We start from the raw sequence: 18,508 nt of genomic DNA on the forward strand, positions 1-18,508 counted from the left end.
GCATGACAACACAAAAGACATTCTCTCTAAACACAGTTTATCCAGGATTTGTTTGACATTGTCATAGTTTTCAGAGGCATTTTCTGCAATGGCCACCAAAAGTTGACGCTTCACTCCTGAGTCTTTGAAATTTTTAAAGAGAGGTTTTTTTGATGGAGGAGAACTATCTGGTGTTTCTAAGCTCATAATACCAAAAGAAACTTTCACAAACCCGCCTCCACCATCTATCCCCACCTTAATAAGCTGGTCTGACTGAGGGCCTCTGACTTCAGCAACAGTGTTTCTTAATGACTCCATTTCATTGCAGTACACCAATAAATGTTTAGACTCTTGGCTAGTGCTTTTGGATGTATCAGTAATTTCTGAGGTGACAAAGAGGTCAGAAAGTTGCTTTCCAAGAGATTCAAACCTTTCTCTGAAATTTTTCTCCACAACACGCTGTGGAACTACTTTGTTTAGAGTTGAAGCAAGCATATTCATTCCTCTATTTGAAAGACCAATCTGGTTTTGAACTTGTACTAGATGTTGTGCAGTCAAGGTGGGTGTAGATGAAGGAAATAATTCTCTTTGTCGCGATGGACCTGCAAAAAATCACAGAAAGTTACCATTGTATCATTTCCGAAATTCATAGTGTATATTTTATTGCTATGCCCTTTGACAAAAGTTTTTTTTGTTTAAAAAGTACAGTTTTTACCTGGAGTTACTGGAAAGGGTCTTCCTACTCCTTGATTGAGACGGACAGTGCCATGGGGGGAAGGAACTTTGTTGGCAATTACAGAAACAGCCACTCTTTCTGGTGCTTTTTTGTCCTTTTCTGCAACTTCGAGTAAGTTCTGTCGTAACATTGCTTTAGTAAAGACATGAGGGATGCCTCTTCCTATCAATGAAAAGCATGCTGAACATCTTTTCTCAACAATTGGCTGTTCTATAAGCTGACTGGCAGTGTTTGTTGCTCCACTTATCTGAGGGCTTCTGAATTTTGCTTTTCCCACACTACAAATCAAGCAATCACATGATGATTCTCTTGTTGCAGGACGGATCTTTATGTTTTGATAGTCTGGCAAGGAAGGAAGTTGGACATCTCTCCCTTCACCTTTTCTTCTGAGACTTACTCGACAGTTTTCACAGATTCCAATTGGTACTCTTTGGTCTTCAAAGTTGATTCTTTGGCCCAAAATTTCTTGACTGCGTTTAATCATAAAATCAGTCAGCTGCCTGTTAGCTTTGTTCATACAGAGAAAACAGACAGTTTTCCTGTTGTCTTCATGAGTTTTTGCTTGGTTAGGCATTTTGAAAAATGACGCACACCTTGTTCTTTTAAAACGGTTTCTAAACTGTTTGCAGGTTTTTCCCGGAATTTTTTAGTTAATTATTTTTTTGCTAAAATATTTTGTATGTACTATTTGTAAAACAAATAACCAAAATAGACAGTTTTTTTGAGAAAGAAAAAAAAACTCTTAGTTTATTGACCTTATTAAATAAGCATAAAATTAGAAACTTTAAACTGATTTTTCTTTCTCGGACAATGATGAAAGATTTCAAAACCAACTCTAGTGTAATTCTACACATGTGTACTCTCAAACCTCCAAAGGGTTTTCTCGGGACAAGAGGTTCGAATTAATAGTCATTTCGTGACACAGTGTGAGCTCATTAGGTCATTAAGAAGCCTTAAAGCTCATTACCGTCAGAAAAGTGTGCCTCTGGGTGTTAAGGCTGTTGACAAAAACGAACCCTTGTCAAAAATTCTCTCCTTTCAAACAATAGAAGATCTTGCTTCTTTATTGAATGCTGTGTTAAAAGAAACTGTTTAGTAATTTGAATTTTTAAAAAAATCTGGGATCAGCGAGTTAAACTAGAATATGCTGGCGATGATGGAACGGAAATAAAATTCGATAGCGAGCATTTAAACTTGAAGATCTAATGAAAACAGAAAAAATAATTTTTAGCAATCCCAGTGTACATATGTTTTCCGAAAATTGTTCCCTGATTGATATTAGTTTTTGTCAGATAAAAAATAAAATGTTTTTAGCGAAAGTCAGGTAGCTTTCCTTACATTCGAATATAAGGAAATCCACCTGACTTTCGCTAAAAACATTTTATTTTTTATCTGACAAAAAGTACAAGAGTTCGATATATCGAGAAAGCTGTTGAATATTCAACCCCTTTCTCAATATATCGAACTCTTGTACTTTTTCCCTGGTTCTCTGAGACCCTGATATATCGAAAATCGATTGAATACGGTTTTTAAATGTTTTGACAAGTTTACTTGAAATGTGAGAAGTGTATTTGACCGTTATTTGTATTTAATCGACAAAATACAGGTTTCAACATAAATGTCTCGTATTATTTTGGCGACATTTTTTAAATGTTATTTTAAAATATTTTTTCAATGAAGGAATGAAGCAGTGATATTTTCTTTCAGAAAATAGTTTTAGCTTTTATTCAGTTCGGAGGCAAAAATTTTAGTTAAGTTTTTATTCAGTTCATGTTAAAGTAATTTTAGTTCTAGTTTTTATTTAGTTCAAATTTAGTTTGTCGAATAAAATTGTTATGTCATCTAATTTTAATGTAATATAGAATATAAATCATATGGGCATATATAATTAATAGAAGTAAGAATCAGTGTTATAGGCGAACACAAAAATGAGAAAACGTAATCAAGTGTAACGTTATACTATAATAATAATAAAAATAATAATAATAAAAATATTATGCCTTCTAACAGCAAAATATTTACTCAAACTCATTACGTAGGTTTTAGTTTGTTAGTTGTTTCTTGCGAGATATGTTTTATAAAATAAAAAACCAAGGTTGATATTTTTATGCTTGAAGTCATAAATCGAAAGCCTTGAATAGAATTTAAAAATAGAACGAAAATATTATCATTCCATAACAATTTTTGATTCATTTTTTATTCAGTTCGAATAATTATATTCGAACCATGTAACTATTACATTCGAATAATATTTGAATAGTTGTATAATAATAATTATATATATAAAAAAAAAAGAATTCGTTTTAAAAAATAGAACGAAAATATTTTCTTTCTATAATAATATTCCATTCAATTTTTATTTAGATCGAAAATTAAAAATTGAACGGTAAAACAAATTAACTTTAAATATGTATTTCAAAAAAAACTTTATTTTATTTTACAATTTTTATATTAAATGTTTTTATAAAATCATGGCAACCCATTATTTAGATCAAACGTCGAGGGTAACTCATCTAAACTATAATATTTATGTTCAATAGCATTAGCATCTACTTTAACAAGTCTTAATCCTGATTTATCAGTACCCAACTGAAAGCCTATTGCACTTGTAACAACGACTTCTAAACCTTCATCATAGCCTCCAGCATTTCTATGATAATGACCACTGAATACTTTTTTAACTCCAGCTTCTTTAAGTTTTTTTAAAATAGGCAGCCGTATGTGTTTTGGCATGTTGAAATATTCATCTTCTTCATCTGGATGCTGCAGAAACCATGGTATATGTTGGAAAATGATAATATGTAAACACTGCTTGGTCTTTGATAAAAGAAGTTGTTCATCCAGCCAATTTTCTTGTTTCTCATACTCTTCAGGTACTTTTGAATGATCTGCATAATACTGGGAATTCAGTACTATAAAAAATGTACCTACAGAAACATAAAGAAAAATACAGAAATTGAATGAATGTATGTAAAAGAATTAGTATACAAAATAGCTTAACTTGTGTTTATAAGATTTCAGAAAGATTTTTGAGATTTTTTTAAATGAAATATTACAAAAGTCAATATATTCTTTAACTTGTAATGTTAAGATTTTAAGACAGTTTACTTAAATATCATTAAGCTGAAAAAGGTAGGCTGAAAGATTCATCTTGCATTTATTAAAAAATCCAGTTTAAAAAAAATTGCAAATACATGCTCACATTTTCAACAATTGATCCTAAATAACTACAAAATAGTTTAAAAATCTATATACAACATAGATGAAACCAAGGAAGAATTAGACCCTGAATCCATAGGTTTTTTAGCTTTGTCTAGGTTAAACATTACAACTAGTTCAAAACAATGTACAATAGCTGGCTATGATTTAAGGCATGTGCAACGACTAAAGCGATAAATATTCTGCATTAAATTGATAGCTGTAACATCAATAAAGCTAAAATAGGATTTGGATGTAATAACTTTAATTTTGCTGAATTTAGTTGAATGCAGTTCTTCGACAGGAATAATAAAAGTTGTTAAATTTGTCACTGTTAAAAATACTTCATTAAATACGAAAAGATATCAGTGAGGATACAAGTGAGGATAAAAGTGAGGGTACAAGTGAGGATACAAGCTTGACTAAAGAAACATTGAATTAAAGGATATAAAGATATCAATGAGGATAAAAACTAGGGTTTGCATGTAGACTGCTTTCACTGTTAGATTGTTTTCAAATGATTTATATCTTTGACATATCCAATTTTCTCTTTTTATAGCGAAAGAGTTCTCTTTAATTGCTTTTACTAAATTTAATTGAAATGAGCAAAGTAGATGCAGGACTTTATTGAAAAAATGAAATTGCAACTGTTAATACTTAAGATAAAAAAAGTGGCATTTTTTGAAGGTTTTGGTTTATGTGACACAATAATTTTTTAACCAAAAAATTTCAACATAAAAGTTTTAAAACTGGTTCAAGTTTTAAGCAAAATTTACACATTCAGGTTTGAAGAAAATTAGCATATAAAATTTTTAGTTGGTTAACACAACAATAAACCAAAACTTTTGTCTTAGAAATTATTTTAAGGATTTTAATCTGCGATTCATAAGCTCTGCATTCAGTTAATGTTGAAAAAACGAGCTGGAATATTTTATCACCAGAAACTTTAACAACGATTACTGCCATTATGCTTAGCGTTAGTTTAATAACTGGTTCAACATCAGTTATAAAGATAACTTTAACCAATATTGTAATGAGAGTTATCTCATGCAAGATTTAAATTCAAAATTAAGTTGCAACTTGAATTACCTTCTACCCAAAAAGAAAAGTAATCTGGACCAAATGCACTTCTGTAACTTTCTACTGTTTCCTTTGTAGGGGTATTCCCAATGTCATGATTGCCACAAACACAAACTAAAGGAATATTGCTATGTAAATCTTTGAAAACATTCTTAAAGTCTGACTCTTGATTCTTTCTGTGTTTTTGTCCAGGAAAATCATTAACTAGATCTCCACAAACAATGAAGAATTTTGGTAGAGGATCCATTTTATTAGCAGCTTCAATAGCCTTTTTTGTCAAAGCTATTTCTTTGTCCCATGCTTGCAATTCATGAGGAATTCCAGAAAACTCATCAAATAATCCAAACTGGGTGTCAGCTGCTTGAACAAATATAAAGCCTTTTGAAGGGTCATGGATTCCCTCTTTTGCAACAAATACAATATCATTTACAGCCATATATTTTACATATATAGTTTTAAAGTAAGAAGTCTAAAAAAAATTTGTGATAAAACTTAAGAACGAAAAAATATTTTTTTTTTTAAAAGAGATCTAGATAACACATTTTCCGTGTTTTCGTCATTTGCCGTGTTTTCTGAGAAATCCTTGTGTTAGTCAGATTTACCCAAGGAGGTTTAATTTAGGAGGTTTAAATAAATAGAGTGTATTAAACCTCCTTGGATTTACCGTGATTTTCTGTTGTTTTTTTAAATTAACTCGCTCTATTCTCTTACTTACTTGTTAGTGGTAATTGCTTGAAGTCATCTCATGTGACTCATCTATCATTTCCGGTTAGTAATTACCATTTTTGCGTCAGTGATTATAATAGAGAATTTCATGCTGATTCAAAAAAATATAAAAACATAGACATGAAAATTAACAGAAAGTGCTCTAATTCGAAGTCAAAGTTTTAAAAAATCCCACTAAAAACCCTAATATTCGCCATTTTGAGAATAACAAGCTAATAATCTTTTAGTAAAGAAGTTTTTTTTAAATAATAAGATTAATAAAAAACTCATCCTACCTGTTTCCCCTTGGTGGGAGAAATTTATGAAAGATTGGTACGATCGGTTAAGATACCAATATTAAAGGTTATGGGAAAATCCCTCGTCACTTATGAAGAACTGCAAACAGTTTTATGCGATATCGAATCTGTAATTAATAGTAGACCACTTGTCTTCATGATTGAAGGTGATAATGAGAAAGCGCTTACTCCCTTTCACTTGAGGTATGGACGAAATATATCAAGAAATAATGTGGAATCAAATTTATGTTTTGATTTGGTTGATATCAAGAAACGTGCGATGTACTTAAGGAACTTAGTTTATGATTATCAAAAGCATTTCAGTATAATTAACCTGAATGAGTTAAAACTACAACATTTATATAATAAATTTAGTAATAAAAAAGAATAAAAGTTACTAAAAGTAAATGATATTATGTTAATTAAGGGGCAAAGATTTGACACCCAAAAGTCAATAGAAAATGGCTAGAGTTGTGGAAATTATTTAAGGTAAAGTAATTCTTGGAGCAAAATTAAAGGTTCGAATAAAGGAACACCCAAGGTATGTTTCCGACCTGTCCAAAAATTATTTCCTCTAGAGATCGATGTTGAACAAGATAGCAAAGATAAAGATTATAATTCGAAAAAATATGTTTGTGCAGTTGAAGTCGATATTGGGCAGAATGATGCGGCGCTCAGGTCAATTAATAAACGTCCAACCCGACAGGCAGCTCATGAGGGAAAATATCTAAGACAATTAAAAGACAAACTATGTTGACAAGTTAACAAGGGGGAGCGTGTTAAAATGACAGTAATAATTTAATTATTGTAAAGAAGCATGTTGAAAGTAACATTTATTATTTAATTTTTTGTAATTGGGTTTTGTTAAATGTGGCATTTGTAACTTAATTTGTGTTAATGGTTAGTTTATTAGTGCGTGCTCTCCACAGACCTTTTTTTTTATTTTATATATTCTGTTGATGGAGCAGCTTAGGCACTCTTCTATTTTTACAAGTTTAAATACATAGTCTCTCCAAAGTAAAACGAGCAGTTTTCAATCCACGAGATTTTTTTATGATGTCAAATAAGGGTACTGTGCTTTTTTAATTATAATAGGCTCAAGTTGATCTAAAGTTGGTATATTTTCAGGACTGCCAGTAGTTGTGAGTATTGTTTTTTCAGTTAGGAGATTTTTTAGAGTAAGCTGTGGGTGCCGAGTTCTTAAATGAGATGAAAGTCCACTAAGTGATTGAAGTTTTGGATCGAATGATCCACGAGATATTTTCACATAGCAGATATTACAAGTTGCGTATTTGGGAATCACTGCCTGTTACGGTAAAATGATTTCACAAATAGCTTTTCTTTCAATTATTTTTTAAAATTTAGAACTGAGAAGTTTTTGATGAAATTATTGATTTTGGTTCACTTAAATGTTTCTTCACTGAAAGATTCAGATCGTAAATAAAGATCCTGATAGTAATTTAATTTAATTAGTTTCCTCAATCGTTTTTATGATTTTGAAGTTCCACACTGAATAGTTGGATTTATGGAACATAAGGTAATTAAACGATCAGACTGTAACATAATTAAAGAAAAAATAGAACATGTAAAAAAATTTTGATATTTAAAGTTCGCCTAAGGATGACTAGAGAATAGTAACTTGGATCAATCATGCACTGTGATTTCAATTAAAAATCTCTACAATTATTACAATTAAAAGTTAATTTACTAACAAACTATTACAATTGGGAAATCGTCATCATCCCACACTAAATTAAAAAACAAGTTATCTAAACTTAAATCTCAAAAAAGTTTAGGTTCATTTCGGTAGCCGTTGAAACCGAAATTTCGGTCGAAAACGAAAAACTAAAAAATTGTTGAAGCAGAAATTTTGGTTTCGGTTTTGGCCGAAGCCGAAAGTTTCTGTTTTCTAGTGCTAATCAACTTTCTTCCTCCCCGCCTCCCTCTACTTTTATGATTTATTATGATAAAGAATTTTATGCTGATTAAGAATCATTTTAAAAATATGACAGCATCGTATAAAAAATATTCAACAACTCCCTATTTTCGCCAGTGGCCCCTTTAAGTAAAAAAAATAAACTATTAAAAACAAACCTTGATTTGGTCTAATCTCCTGGCTTGAATTTTTATTTAGCACTACATTGTATTGAAAGTTATAAACACAAGTAAGAGGCTGTTTATATGGACAAAGACTAGCCGGTTTGCCAAGATCTCAGCAAAAAACAGTGAGATCTCACTTCCCGGGCTCACTTAATCATATAAACGCAAAATAAATTAAGTTGAAACAAAGATGACGTCGAGATTTCGGTAAACGGGCTAGCCCTGCAAACGAGCTAGCCTGCTTTTCACATAAACAGCCCCTTAGAACTGTTATTGTTAATTATTTTAAACATTTATTCTACATTTAATTTTGATATAAGTATTCACACTTATTTGTTCTTAATACTTAAGTATTAATTTTCATTATAAATAGTAATAATGTTTGTTAGTAAATCAACTTTTAATTGTAATAAAACTTAGGAGTAGTATATGAGCTTCATTGTTAATTATGATATGAATTAATGACAAAAATTACACAAACACAAATTTAAAAAGGTGAACTTTTTTGGTTTTAGCCTCGCTGAATCGTTTCAAAATTGTGTCATAACTAACACCAGCGGCTATTTCAGCTTCAATGGACAAAATGGATAACGCAGATATCTTCATCATGCTTCTTAAGTAGATCTTAACTAGTTTTAACTTTGAGAGGCTTCTCTTAGCAGAAGCTGCACTTACTGGAATTGTGATCATGATTCTGATTGCTACGTAAAGATTTGGATTTCTTGAAAATTGTTTTCTAAAATGTACAGTATAAAGTGTTTTGCATCATTTATATTTTCTAGTGAAGTGGATTTTAAAGTTTGAAGTGCTTCACAAAATTTAAAAGGATCTATGTCGCTGTTTTCACCTTCCCGAAGTATTGCACCAAAATCATTAGAATGCTTGAGCAGGTCCTCTCTTGACAGATATTTCAAATAAATGATATCATAAATAAAACCAAAACAATTAAAATATTCCTTAAGCGCTTTGAATCAACATTCAGTGCCGACTATGACTGCGTCTATCATTGTGTTGAAAAAATTAACTTTGTACTGTGTTTCAGCAGATTGTAAAGGTTCAGCGCGTGTGTTCATAACCGAACATTAGTTTTTTTTCTTACTACTCTTTTTTCTTTAAGTTGTGACTCAATTTCGTAAGCGCTTCCACAAACAATCGAGCATCTGCAACACTTTTCTCAAATCCAGTATCACGGAATTCTTGAATCCAACTACAAAATGAACGTAAAATATCAACAGCGACTTTTAAGTTCACTTAAACCGATTGCTTAGTTTACTTGTATTATTTACATGTAGTAAAATCTCAACCACACGTGTATAGCAACAATAAATCCTAAAGTTAACATTTCGTTCAAAACTGCTTTACAGTCGCTTAAAGTTTCAGAGTCGTCCTATTTTATTTTTTAAGTCATTCACGCATTCGATAACATTATCAAATTGCAATAGTATAGCTTTTACTGCTTTATTTCTGAAGGAGGTTTTAGTTTTATTTTTAATTTAGTTTTTACAAGTTCCCAAAGCTTGCTTCACTTCGAAAAGAGCACATTGATTTTATTAATAAAGCTGAAAAATTTGTTAGCTGTTGTAGAAGAATTAGCTGCATCTGTTAAAAGTAAATTCAAGCTATAACATCCTCACGGTGTGATGAATACTCTTGGAATAACGTTGAGTATTCTTGTTCTGACACTTTTATTAATGCCTACCAAATTAGCGCCATTATCATATCCATGTCCTCAACAGTTTTGTACATCCAGACCATTTGTACATCCAGACCATTTGTACATCCAGACCATTTCTTTCTAGTTCTTGTAATATAGAATTTGCTAAGTGCTCTCCTGTAGTTTTCGTAACGGCAATAAAACCAACAAAATGTTCCTCTATTGCTCCAGTTGAAGAATTGCAAAATCTTAATATTATTGACATTTGTACAACACGACTTGCATCTCTGGTGCAATCGAGCAAGAAGGCATAGTATTTTGCTTGTTTAACTCTGTGTTTAACTTCATCAATAACTGTTTTAGACATCAATATAATTCATTTTGAATGTCGTGGCTCAGATAATTGTGGCTCAGCAATTTGCTTTTCATTAATTAGTTGCAAGTGCTCCTTTATCGTCAGATCGTATTTGGATAATAACTTAAATAAGTCTACAAAATTACCACTGTTTCTGCTATTGTCAAGGTTAAGTGATTCGCTATGATCTCGAAATGCCAGATTGTGTGAGGCTTAAATGTTTACTACATCGATCTTTCAAACAAATAATAACAATAATTTTGAGGTTTTCTAATCAATCTCTCATTTTCCTTATCTGTTGTTTTTCCGTATTTGATTCTTTTATAAAACTCCATCCATTTAACCATGCACTCCATATGTCCTTGATTTTTTTCAAGTCTATGAAATATCCAACTCAGATCAGAAATCTTTGCTGACAATCACGCACCAACCACGCAAGGGAGTATGTCAAAAATGTCTAGAAGGAAAGCAATCAACTTTATCTTTAGACAAGGAGTAAACCAACCATCTGCGGTGTTGAATTTCGCCGTTAATCAATTTTCGCGTAAAACGAAATTTAGAAAAATGTCTCTCTCTCTCTCTCTCTCTCTCTCTCTCTGTTATTTGCGTCTTAGATATAACTTTAATCAGATTTTTCTAGATTTTGATGGGGACTGTTTTGAATTAAATCATGACGCTGAGAGTCCGTTATTGGAAATGTCCATTTTCCCTCACTTAAGTTGGGACTAATGAAAAAAATCATAGTGTGGTACTTGCATGAGTTTTAAGTTTTGATTTTAATCTTTTTTTTTTTTATGGTAGTAACTTTAGGTCAAGATAGCATGAAAGAAGCAGAAAATGTTAAATTTACTTGTGCGATTAAATAACGAGTTCAGCTTTATTTATAATGGTTTGTAGCATGCACTTACTTCGTCTTTATTTTTATAACAGATTATAGTTATACACAAGAATTGCTCTAAATGCTTAAATCGATCGTTTCATTCTGTCCTAAATGCATTTAGTTCTAAAAAAATAATCAATACTTTATCGGCTTGAAGCAGTTTTTTTACAATTCGGTACATTTTCACATATTCGATTCTAGAATTGGACGCCATTTGACGTATAATTTTATTGTATGCGTGTTTCTGTTATTGGTGTGGTGTTGATGTGCATTAAGTACACAACGTGTACGTTAAAAAAAATCTCGATAGAGAAGTAATTCCATACAATGACGATTTTATTTTGAAGCGTAGAGAGCGTTATTTTTAAAATGATGTATTAAATGAAGGCTGGCGAATCCGAAATATCATTAAAGGTCAACTCTTCCATTAATACGTTTTGAAAAAGCAAAGTGATGTTGTTTTTATTAGGAATGTATGAGTGAAATTACAAACAGTTGGATCTGTTATATTTAGTTACTTTTATTTATATTGAGCTTCTTACACGTACATATATGCATAATTAAATAATTTTGAAATCTGCAAAGAAAATAAAAAGAAAATAAGAACAATAATAAAGATTTTTACAAAAATAAAAACAGTTCAACTTATTATATTAAAAAAAACTGTTTTTACAAATTTTCCGCTGTGTTCTGTAGTTCTGTAAAATGTTCTGTAATGAAGATGAAATTTGTAAGTGATGCAGACATATCCCTAGAATTGTGCGCGAATAGCTGTAAATTATTGTTTTTATTTATTAAATATAAATTACGTTTATTAAATATAAATTATATTTCACACTATTGTTTATATTTGACAAAAACACTGATTGTTTCTTTTTGAAATATTTGCAGTCGATCTTCAATTTTTTGCAGGTTTCTTTTTTTTTTTTTCTTAGCAAATTAATTTTTTCTGATGCAGTGGATGTAGATGGTATTAAAACAGCAGACAGTAATACAGGATCTGTATATTCTACTAATCCTACTTCCGGATGACCCCTATCTTCAACAAGCACATAAGAGGCTATTATCTATTTGAATGAAAAAAGTTATCTATTTAAATGCAAAAAACAAAATATTTATTTGAATGCAAAAGATAAATTATCGATTTGAATGCAAGAAAAATAATTATCTATTTGAATGCAAGAAAAAAAATTATCTATTTGAATGCAAAATAAAAATTATCTTTAAATGCAAAAAAACACTTATCTATTTAAATGTAAAAAAATTTTTTTTTATCTTTTAGAATGCAAAAAAAAAAATAATTGTTTATTTGAATGCAAAAAATAAATTATCTATTTAAATGCAAAAATTAAATTATCTATTTGAATGCGAAAAATAAATATCTATTTAAATGCAAAAATTAAATTATCTATTTGAATGCAAAAAATAAATTATCTATTTAAATGCAAAAATTAAATTATCTATTTGAATGCAAAAAATAAATCATCTATTTGAATGCAAAAGATAAATTATCTATTTGAATGCAAAAAATAAATTATCTATTTGAATGCAAAACAGAAATGGTATTGGGCGAGGGCGAGGGCGATTGATTTGTTTTGGTAAAGTAAGTGAAAATACATGTTCTCAAAATAGTGCTGCTCATAAATATTCAGTTGAACAAGAAAATGATTTCCACAGCAAACAATACCATTTCTTTTTTTTCAGAATATCAATTTTCTCTCTCTATCTCTTTCTATCTCTGTCTGTCTGTCTGTCTGTCTGTCTCTCTCTTTCTCTCTCTCTCTCTGTACCTGTCTCTCTCTGTACCTGTCTGTCTGTCTGTCTGTCTCTCTGTCTCTCTCTCTGTCTCTCTCTCTCTGTCTGTCTCTGTCTCTCTCTCTGTCTCTCTCTCTGTCTCTCTCTCTGTCTCTTTCTCTCTGTCTCTGTCTCTGTCTCGCTCTCTCAACTTGCTTCTTCGCTCATAAACATTCTCTTACTTAGTACAACAGGTGAATTTATTATTATCAGTCCAATTACTTTAGTTTTCATTTATTTAAAATCGTGTTATAATCATTTTAAAAGCGTGTTAGAACTAATTTTAAATCGTGTTTGAATTATTTTTAAACCGCGTGTTTTTAACACTGAAAAGAGGCACGAGATCTCTCTTGATTAAAGTGGAACTGCTTTTTCTTTTTTGTGAGGAATCAAAGTTTTTAAGACGATTTTTCAAATTTGCTAACCAAGTTCAGTAACCTATAAGTTTTCAAAGATGGAGATTTAGACGATAGATTTACATCCTTGCCGACGATATAGAAATGTAAAGACTTCGAGTAAAAAAAAAAAGCGAATTGACATCACTTTCTCGTTCATTCAAGCGAGGTTTTGTATTTCTTCTCTTTCTTTTTGTTCTTAACTAAGTAACTGCGCTTTTGCGAGAAACAAGAAACAGACTTTAGAAGCGTTTATTTCTTAAATAACAGAAGCGTATAATTTGTGCAATAAAATACAAAAACTATGAAAATAGAAAAAAACAAAAATCAACAATAAAAAGTGTTCAACGATGATTGTGACTCATAAGAAGCATTCTTTTTCATTCGCCGATGCTTCGAATAGCTTCAGCTGTAGATAATTACACTTTAACCGTCGAAATAAACTTTAAACACGGCTTGGCTTCGGTCGCTCAAGTAGAAAGTTGCACCGTCATATTTCGCCCAGTTGCCTCCTCTAACCGGATATGGACAACCACCTTTTCCGTTGTACATGTCGTAAAAACTTTCCATTTTGTTGGACACATGAACGCTGCAGTAAGAGCTATGCAAATTCCAATCGTACGGAATCACTGCCATTAAGTTAAGAATCTTGTCACCGTACGTATAATGAACAACGCCTGCTGCACCAGTTGCAGATCCGCTTGTTTTTTCCCACACAAAGGCTCCTGTGGTTCCAGGTGCGATTTCAGGCAGAGGCGTGGCCAGATTTCCAAACTCACTAGTGCTTCCCGAACCATAAAGCGTTTTACCGGATCGGTTTTCTATGGCGCATTTCCAATATCTCACAGAACTTCCTGATACGCTGCTTAAAGCTATGTCTACATTGTCGTTTTCCATTTCGTCATAAAATGCATGGATAGACGAAGAGAGAAGAAAACACGCCAAACACAATGACAAAATCATCGCTGCGTTTAAGCTGTGAGTTGGTGAGTTGACTCAGCAATCCCTAAATTTATCAAAACGCAACATTTTTCTATTTCTGTTCGGAATAAAGAAACCAAAATACACACGTTCTTAGTTCAACAGTCAAAAGTGCTTTTTTCAAATGAAAAATGTCATTAAAAGGAAAACGTAACGAACATTTGTCCCGTATACAAAGTACATATCATGGTTTTAAATGTATGCCAAAAAACAAAAAATGTATACGTTTAAAACCTCGGTGACTAAAGGAACTACAATGTTGGTTTCTCTTCAAGATCGCTTCGACTAATGCAATCAATCGTAGTCAAAGCGGTAATCCGACTACTACTCTAGTTATTTAATCACAAATTGGTGCATAATTAACGGATTTGCTACTTCAACTACGGTTGATGCAGCAAGAAATTGATGGTTTAAGTGCCTAATTACAAAACTAACTGCATGACTCAAGAAGGAAAAACGTTGTTAGAGCAACGGGTTGCACGCGGATTAGAGTTATTTACAGTTCATTCAAGTTATGCGGTTAAAACATCAAAATGTATTACATTTTTTGATATGTGGCATCGAACCGCCGGCCCATGACAAGCCTCGCTTTCTACATTTAGGACCCTGAGTAAATACAATTCAGTAGGAATTAAGTGGCAACATTGGCAAACCGTTTTACCGACAAGTCAAACTGAAATGCAAAAGTTTGTTATCGGCAAGTTAAAGAATTTTTAGGAAACTGTTGGTTTAAATCCTGAGTGACGAGCAAACACGGTAGACCAATAGCGAACAGAGCAAGTTTAGTGAACTGAAAAAAAAAACACGTCTAGAAAACATAGCATAGGTCATACAGCATAGTTATACTGTACAATCTGCATACAGAATTACCGTTAATGATAAAATCGTGAAGGTTAATGATAAAACCGTGGAAGTTAATGATAAAATCGTGAATATTTCAATGTAGTTTTGGGGAAACTAAACTTTAACACCGTTTATCGAAAATTTACAGCGACGGACTTGCGCCTTGACGTTTAGAGTAAAAAAAAACTTTTTAGCTCTTACGAGTACACGCTTTAAACCGTTGTAAACAAGATAAGCTTTAAAGTGTCATATTTACATCGGTATTTCGCCTACCCACACGAGTTGATGATAAATTATCATCAACATGCTGTCAACTATGACGGTAAAAACCTTTCGAAAAGATGCTCTTTTAGCACAATGACCATTTATTAACGGTCGTCCTGCCACCAAAAAAAATATCAAACTCATATTTTTGAACTAAAAGCAGACAAGAATAAGTTTTTTTATCCCGATCTCCACACATCATCTCCTACCAGGTTTACTGCTGGTCATCTACCATAAGAATATAAAGCTCGATGAAAAATATCACTTTCGGCTTTTTCAAAAAAATCTGTTCTTGATATTGATAATAGTGATCTCGAGAATACAAATATAGAAAAGGATTTGTGCATCTGCAGTGATTTTACTTGCTCAGAATCAGAGTTTAGTGTAGATGAATGTTCTGATGATGATGAAAGTATCAATAATAAAATGACTTAAGCAAATAAATTTCTTAATCATGCACATTGCACAAAGTCGTTGTAGGCAGTGTGGAAATGGTTTTACGTTTATTCAATGTATGCAATGGTAGATAAGCCTGTGTCTTTTAAAATAAAGAAAGTTTTTGAAAATATTTTTAAAGAAATATTTTGAAAACTGAACATTTATTATTAAGACAAAAACGGGAAAGAAAACGTAAAATAGATAAAACTAATTATAAACTATTTAGAGTCATGTGAAACTCACCAATGTTAAACTTGCAACTCCTTTTTCGTCACTCGGATTTTTAACATACGTGAACGCTGCTTTAAGCTTTTGTATTTTTAATACGAGCTCGTTGACCTCAGAGAAGCAAAAGAACTATAACGTTGATTTCTGTTCAAGATAGCTCCAGCTGCTACAACCAATCGTAGTCGGAATAGTAATTGGATAATTAACTTCAAATTGATTCCTAATTATTGAGTTACTACCCTAACTACGGATGATGCAACAAGAAATTAGTGGCTTAAGTCCCTAATGACAAAACTAATTGTATAATTCCAAAAGAAAAAAAAAGTTGCCAGAGCAAACTATGAGTTAATCATAATTTATTCAAACTATTCTCCCAAAATTTCAAAGTGTATTATCTTTTTTAAGCACTGGGATCGAAAATCCGGTTTATGAAAAACCTCGTTTTCTACATTTAGAACCCTTAGTAAATGTAATTCAATGGTAATCTACCAAATATCTTTTCATTTAACTTGCAAACACTTTTGCGTTGCTTGGTCAAGACTGAACAGCGAATGCCTCAGTGAGAAGGAATAGCATGAGCCTTAAGACAATGATTAGCAAAAATTTTTGGACAGAGAAAACTAAAGAGTCATGCAAACGAAAAAGTTTCGATTTCAGCATTTAATCTACTTTCCTAAATTTTTCTTCCAACTGATATAGCATTGATAAACTGGGCTGTATTTAAGCATGTGCACAAAACATATACATAAAACATGCACACAAAACAGATATCCAAAATATATATTTAAAAGTTAGTGATGTTTGAAGTGTTTTGCTAATGCTAACGATTAGGGGCGACTGAATGGGGAGAAAAAGAGAAAGAAAAACATCGATGATTTGTTCCAATTACTAGTGCAGTGGTTAAAGTCATGATTGTGTCACCTTGATGTTTCAAAGAGACTATAGCGCTAAGTCCCATGACAGTGCAGTGATTAAGTAATTAAACGAACACGTGCTCAAGTCTGGAAACCATCAATACTTTTGAAGTAAAAAAGAAGAAGAAGAAGAAGAGGCAGACAGAAGAGTTTATCAGCTATTAAATAGAATTACACAAACACCGTGAAGTCCTCACCTTTTCTAAAAAGGCATAGTTCTGCAGAACAAAGTTAAATTATACTTGATTAAAATCACAAAAGAAGTACGAAGGCAAGCCAACACCGTCTTTTGAGGTAGATAAAATATGAACGAAATTCAGATGTCCTTAACAATCTTGAATAACAACAGAGATAATCTTTCGAATAAAATTTGAATCAAGTTTCGAACATTTGCATAGAGATGCTATACTACTATTAATATTGGTAATAATAACAACAATATTAATAATAATAAAATTTGCATGATTAAAAAATTTATTTGCTGAAGTCATTTTATTATTGATACTTTCATCATCAGAACTTTCATCTTCACTAAACTCTGATTCTGAGCAAGTAAAATCACTGCAGATGCACAAATCCTTTTCTATATTTGTATTCTCGAGATCACTATAATCAATATGAAGATCAACATCGCTATCGTCAAAATCTATGACAAAAGCTTCTTCAGAAACTAACTTTGTTATAACCTTTTGTGTGTGTTTAGAAGAATAAAAGTTTTTTAAAAGTACCATTATTTACTTAAGACAAAAATCAGTTTTCAGAATTCCGTTAATCAAACGTGTTTTTTGTTTTTTTTTTTACTTTTATCTATTACGTCGTTTTCGATACGTTATTATTGACGCGTATTTTCTTTACGTGATTTTTGACAAGATGACGTGATTTTTGACGTGATTTTTGACAAGATGTTTGGACATGTTTATTAGAACAGAATGCTTAAACAGATTTTTGAAAAAAAGCCTAAAGTGATATTTTTCATCGAGTTTTATATTCTTATGGTAGATGACCAGCAGTAAACCTGGTAGGAGATGATGTGTGGAGATCGGGATAAAAAAACTTATTCTTGTCTGCTTTTAGTTCAAAAATATGAGTTTGATATTTTTTTTGGTGGCAGGACGACCGTTAATAAATGGTCATTGTGCTAAAAGAGCATCTTTTCGAAAGGTTTTTACCGTCATAGTTGACAGCATGTTGATGATAATTTATCATCAACTCGTGTGGGTAGGCGAAATACCGATGTAAATATGACACTTTAAAGCTTATCTTGTTTACAACGGTTTAAAGCGTGTACTCGTAAGAGCTAAAAAGTTTTTTTTTACTCTAAACGTCAAGGCGCAAGTCCGTCGCTGTAAATTTTCGATAAACGGTGTTAAAGTTTAGTTTCCCCAAAACTACATTGAAATATTCACGATTTTATCATTAACTTCCACGGTTTTATCATTAACCTTCACGATTTTATCATTAACGGTAATTCTGTATGCAGATTGTACAGTATAACTATGCTGTATGACCTATGCTATGTTTTCTAGACGTGTTTTTTTTTTCAGTTCACTAAACTTGCTCTGTTCGCTATTGGTCTACCGTGTTTGCTCGTCACTCAGGATTTAAACCAACAGTTTCCTAAAAATTCTTTAACTTGCCGATAACAAACTTTTGCATTTCAGTTTGACT

General features: G+C 31.6%; 1 protein-coding gene and 1 pseudogene across 4 annotated transcripts; both read right to left on the reverse strand.

Annotated features, from left to right (window-relative positions):
* Positions 1-3,108: 3,108 nt before the first annotated feature.
* Positions 3,109-5,530, reverse strand: LOC145186582 (serine/threonine-protein phosphatase CPPED1-like). The gene is made up of 2 exons (XM_090096727.1): positions 5,003-5,530; positions 3,109-3,642 (listed from the first exon to the last, which is right to left on the reverse strand). The coding sequence occupies exons 1-2, from the start codon at positions 5,427-5,429 to the stop codon at positions 3,185-3,187; spliced, it is 885 nt and encodes a 294-aa protein (XP_089952853.1). The 5' UTR covers positions 5,430-5,530; the 3' UTR covers positions 3,109-3,184.
* Positions 5,531-13,413: 7,883 nt separating this feature from the next.
* LOC149884474 (hydra actinoporin-like toxin 2 pseudogene) lies at positions 13,414-16,098 on the reverse strand (annotated as a pseudogene). 3 transcript variants are annotated; one of them, XR_016455223.1, is made up of 2 exons: positions 15,942-16,098; positions 13,414-14,178 (listed from the first exon to the last, which is right to left on the reverse strand). The product of XR_016455223.1 is annotated as a hydra actinoporin-like toxin 2 pseudogene, transcript variant X1 (transcript). The 3 variants fall into 3 exon arrangements; XR_016455225.1 differs by lacking the exon at positions 15,942-16,098 and adding an exon at positions 14,379-14,557; XR_016455224.1 differs by lacking the exon at positions 15,942-16,098 and adding an exon at positions 14,388-14,553.
* Between the last annotated feature and the right edge of the window lie 2,410 nt (positions 16,099-18,508).

The sequence above is a fragment of the Hydra viridissima genome, unplaced genomic scaffold (genome assembly GCF_058129835.1).
Source record: "Hydra viridissima isolate aposymbiotic clone 2 unplaced genomic scaffold, HvirCarnegie_v1 scaffold_8, whole genome shotgun sequence".
Taxonomy (NCBI): Eukaryota; Metazoa; Cnidaria; class Hydrozoa; order Anthoathecata; family Hydridae; genus Hydra; species Hydra viridissima.

Bases quoted from the DNA above. Each gene is read 5' to 3' on its own strand.
- LOC145186582 (XM_090096727.1), bottom strand. From the start codon at position 5,429: ATGGCTGTAAATGATATTGTATTTGTTGCAAAAGAGGGAATCCATGAC. The intron at 3,643-5,002 runs GTAATTCAAGTT...ATGTTTCTGTAG, and splicing joins CTTTTCTTTTTGGGTAGAAG to GTACATTTTTTATAGTACTG.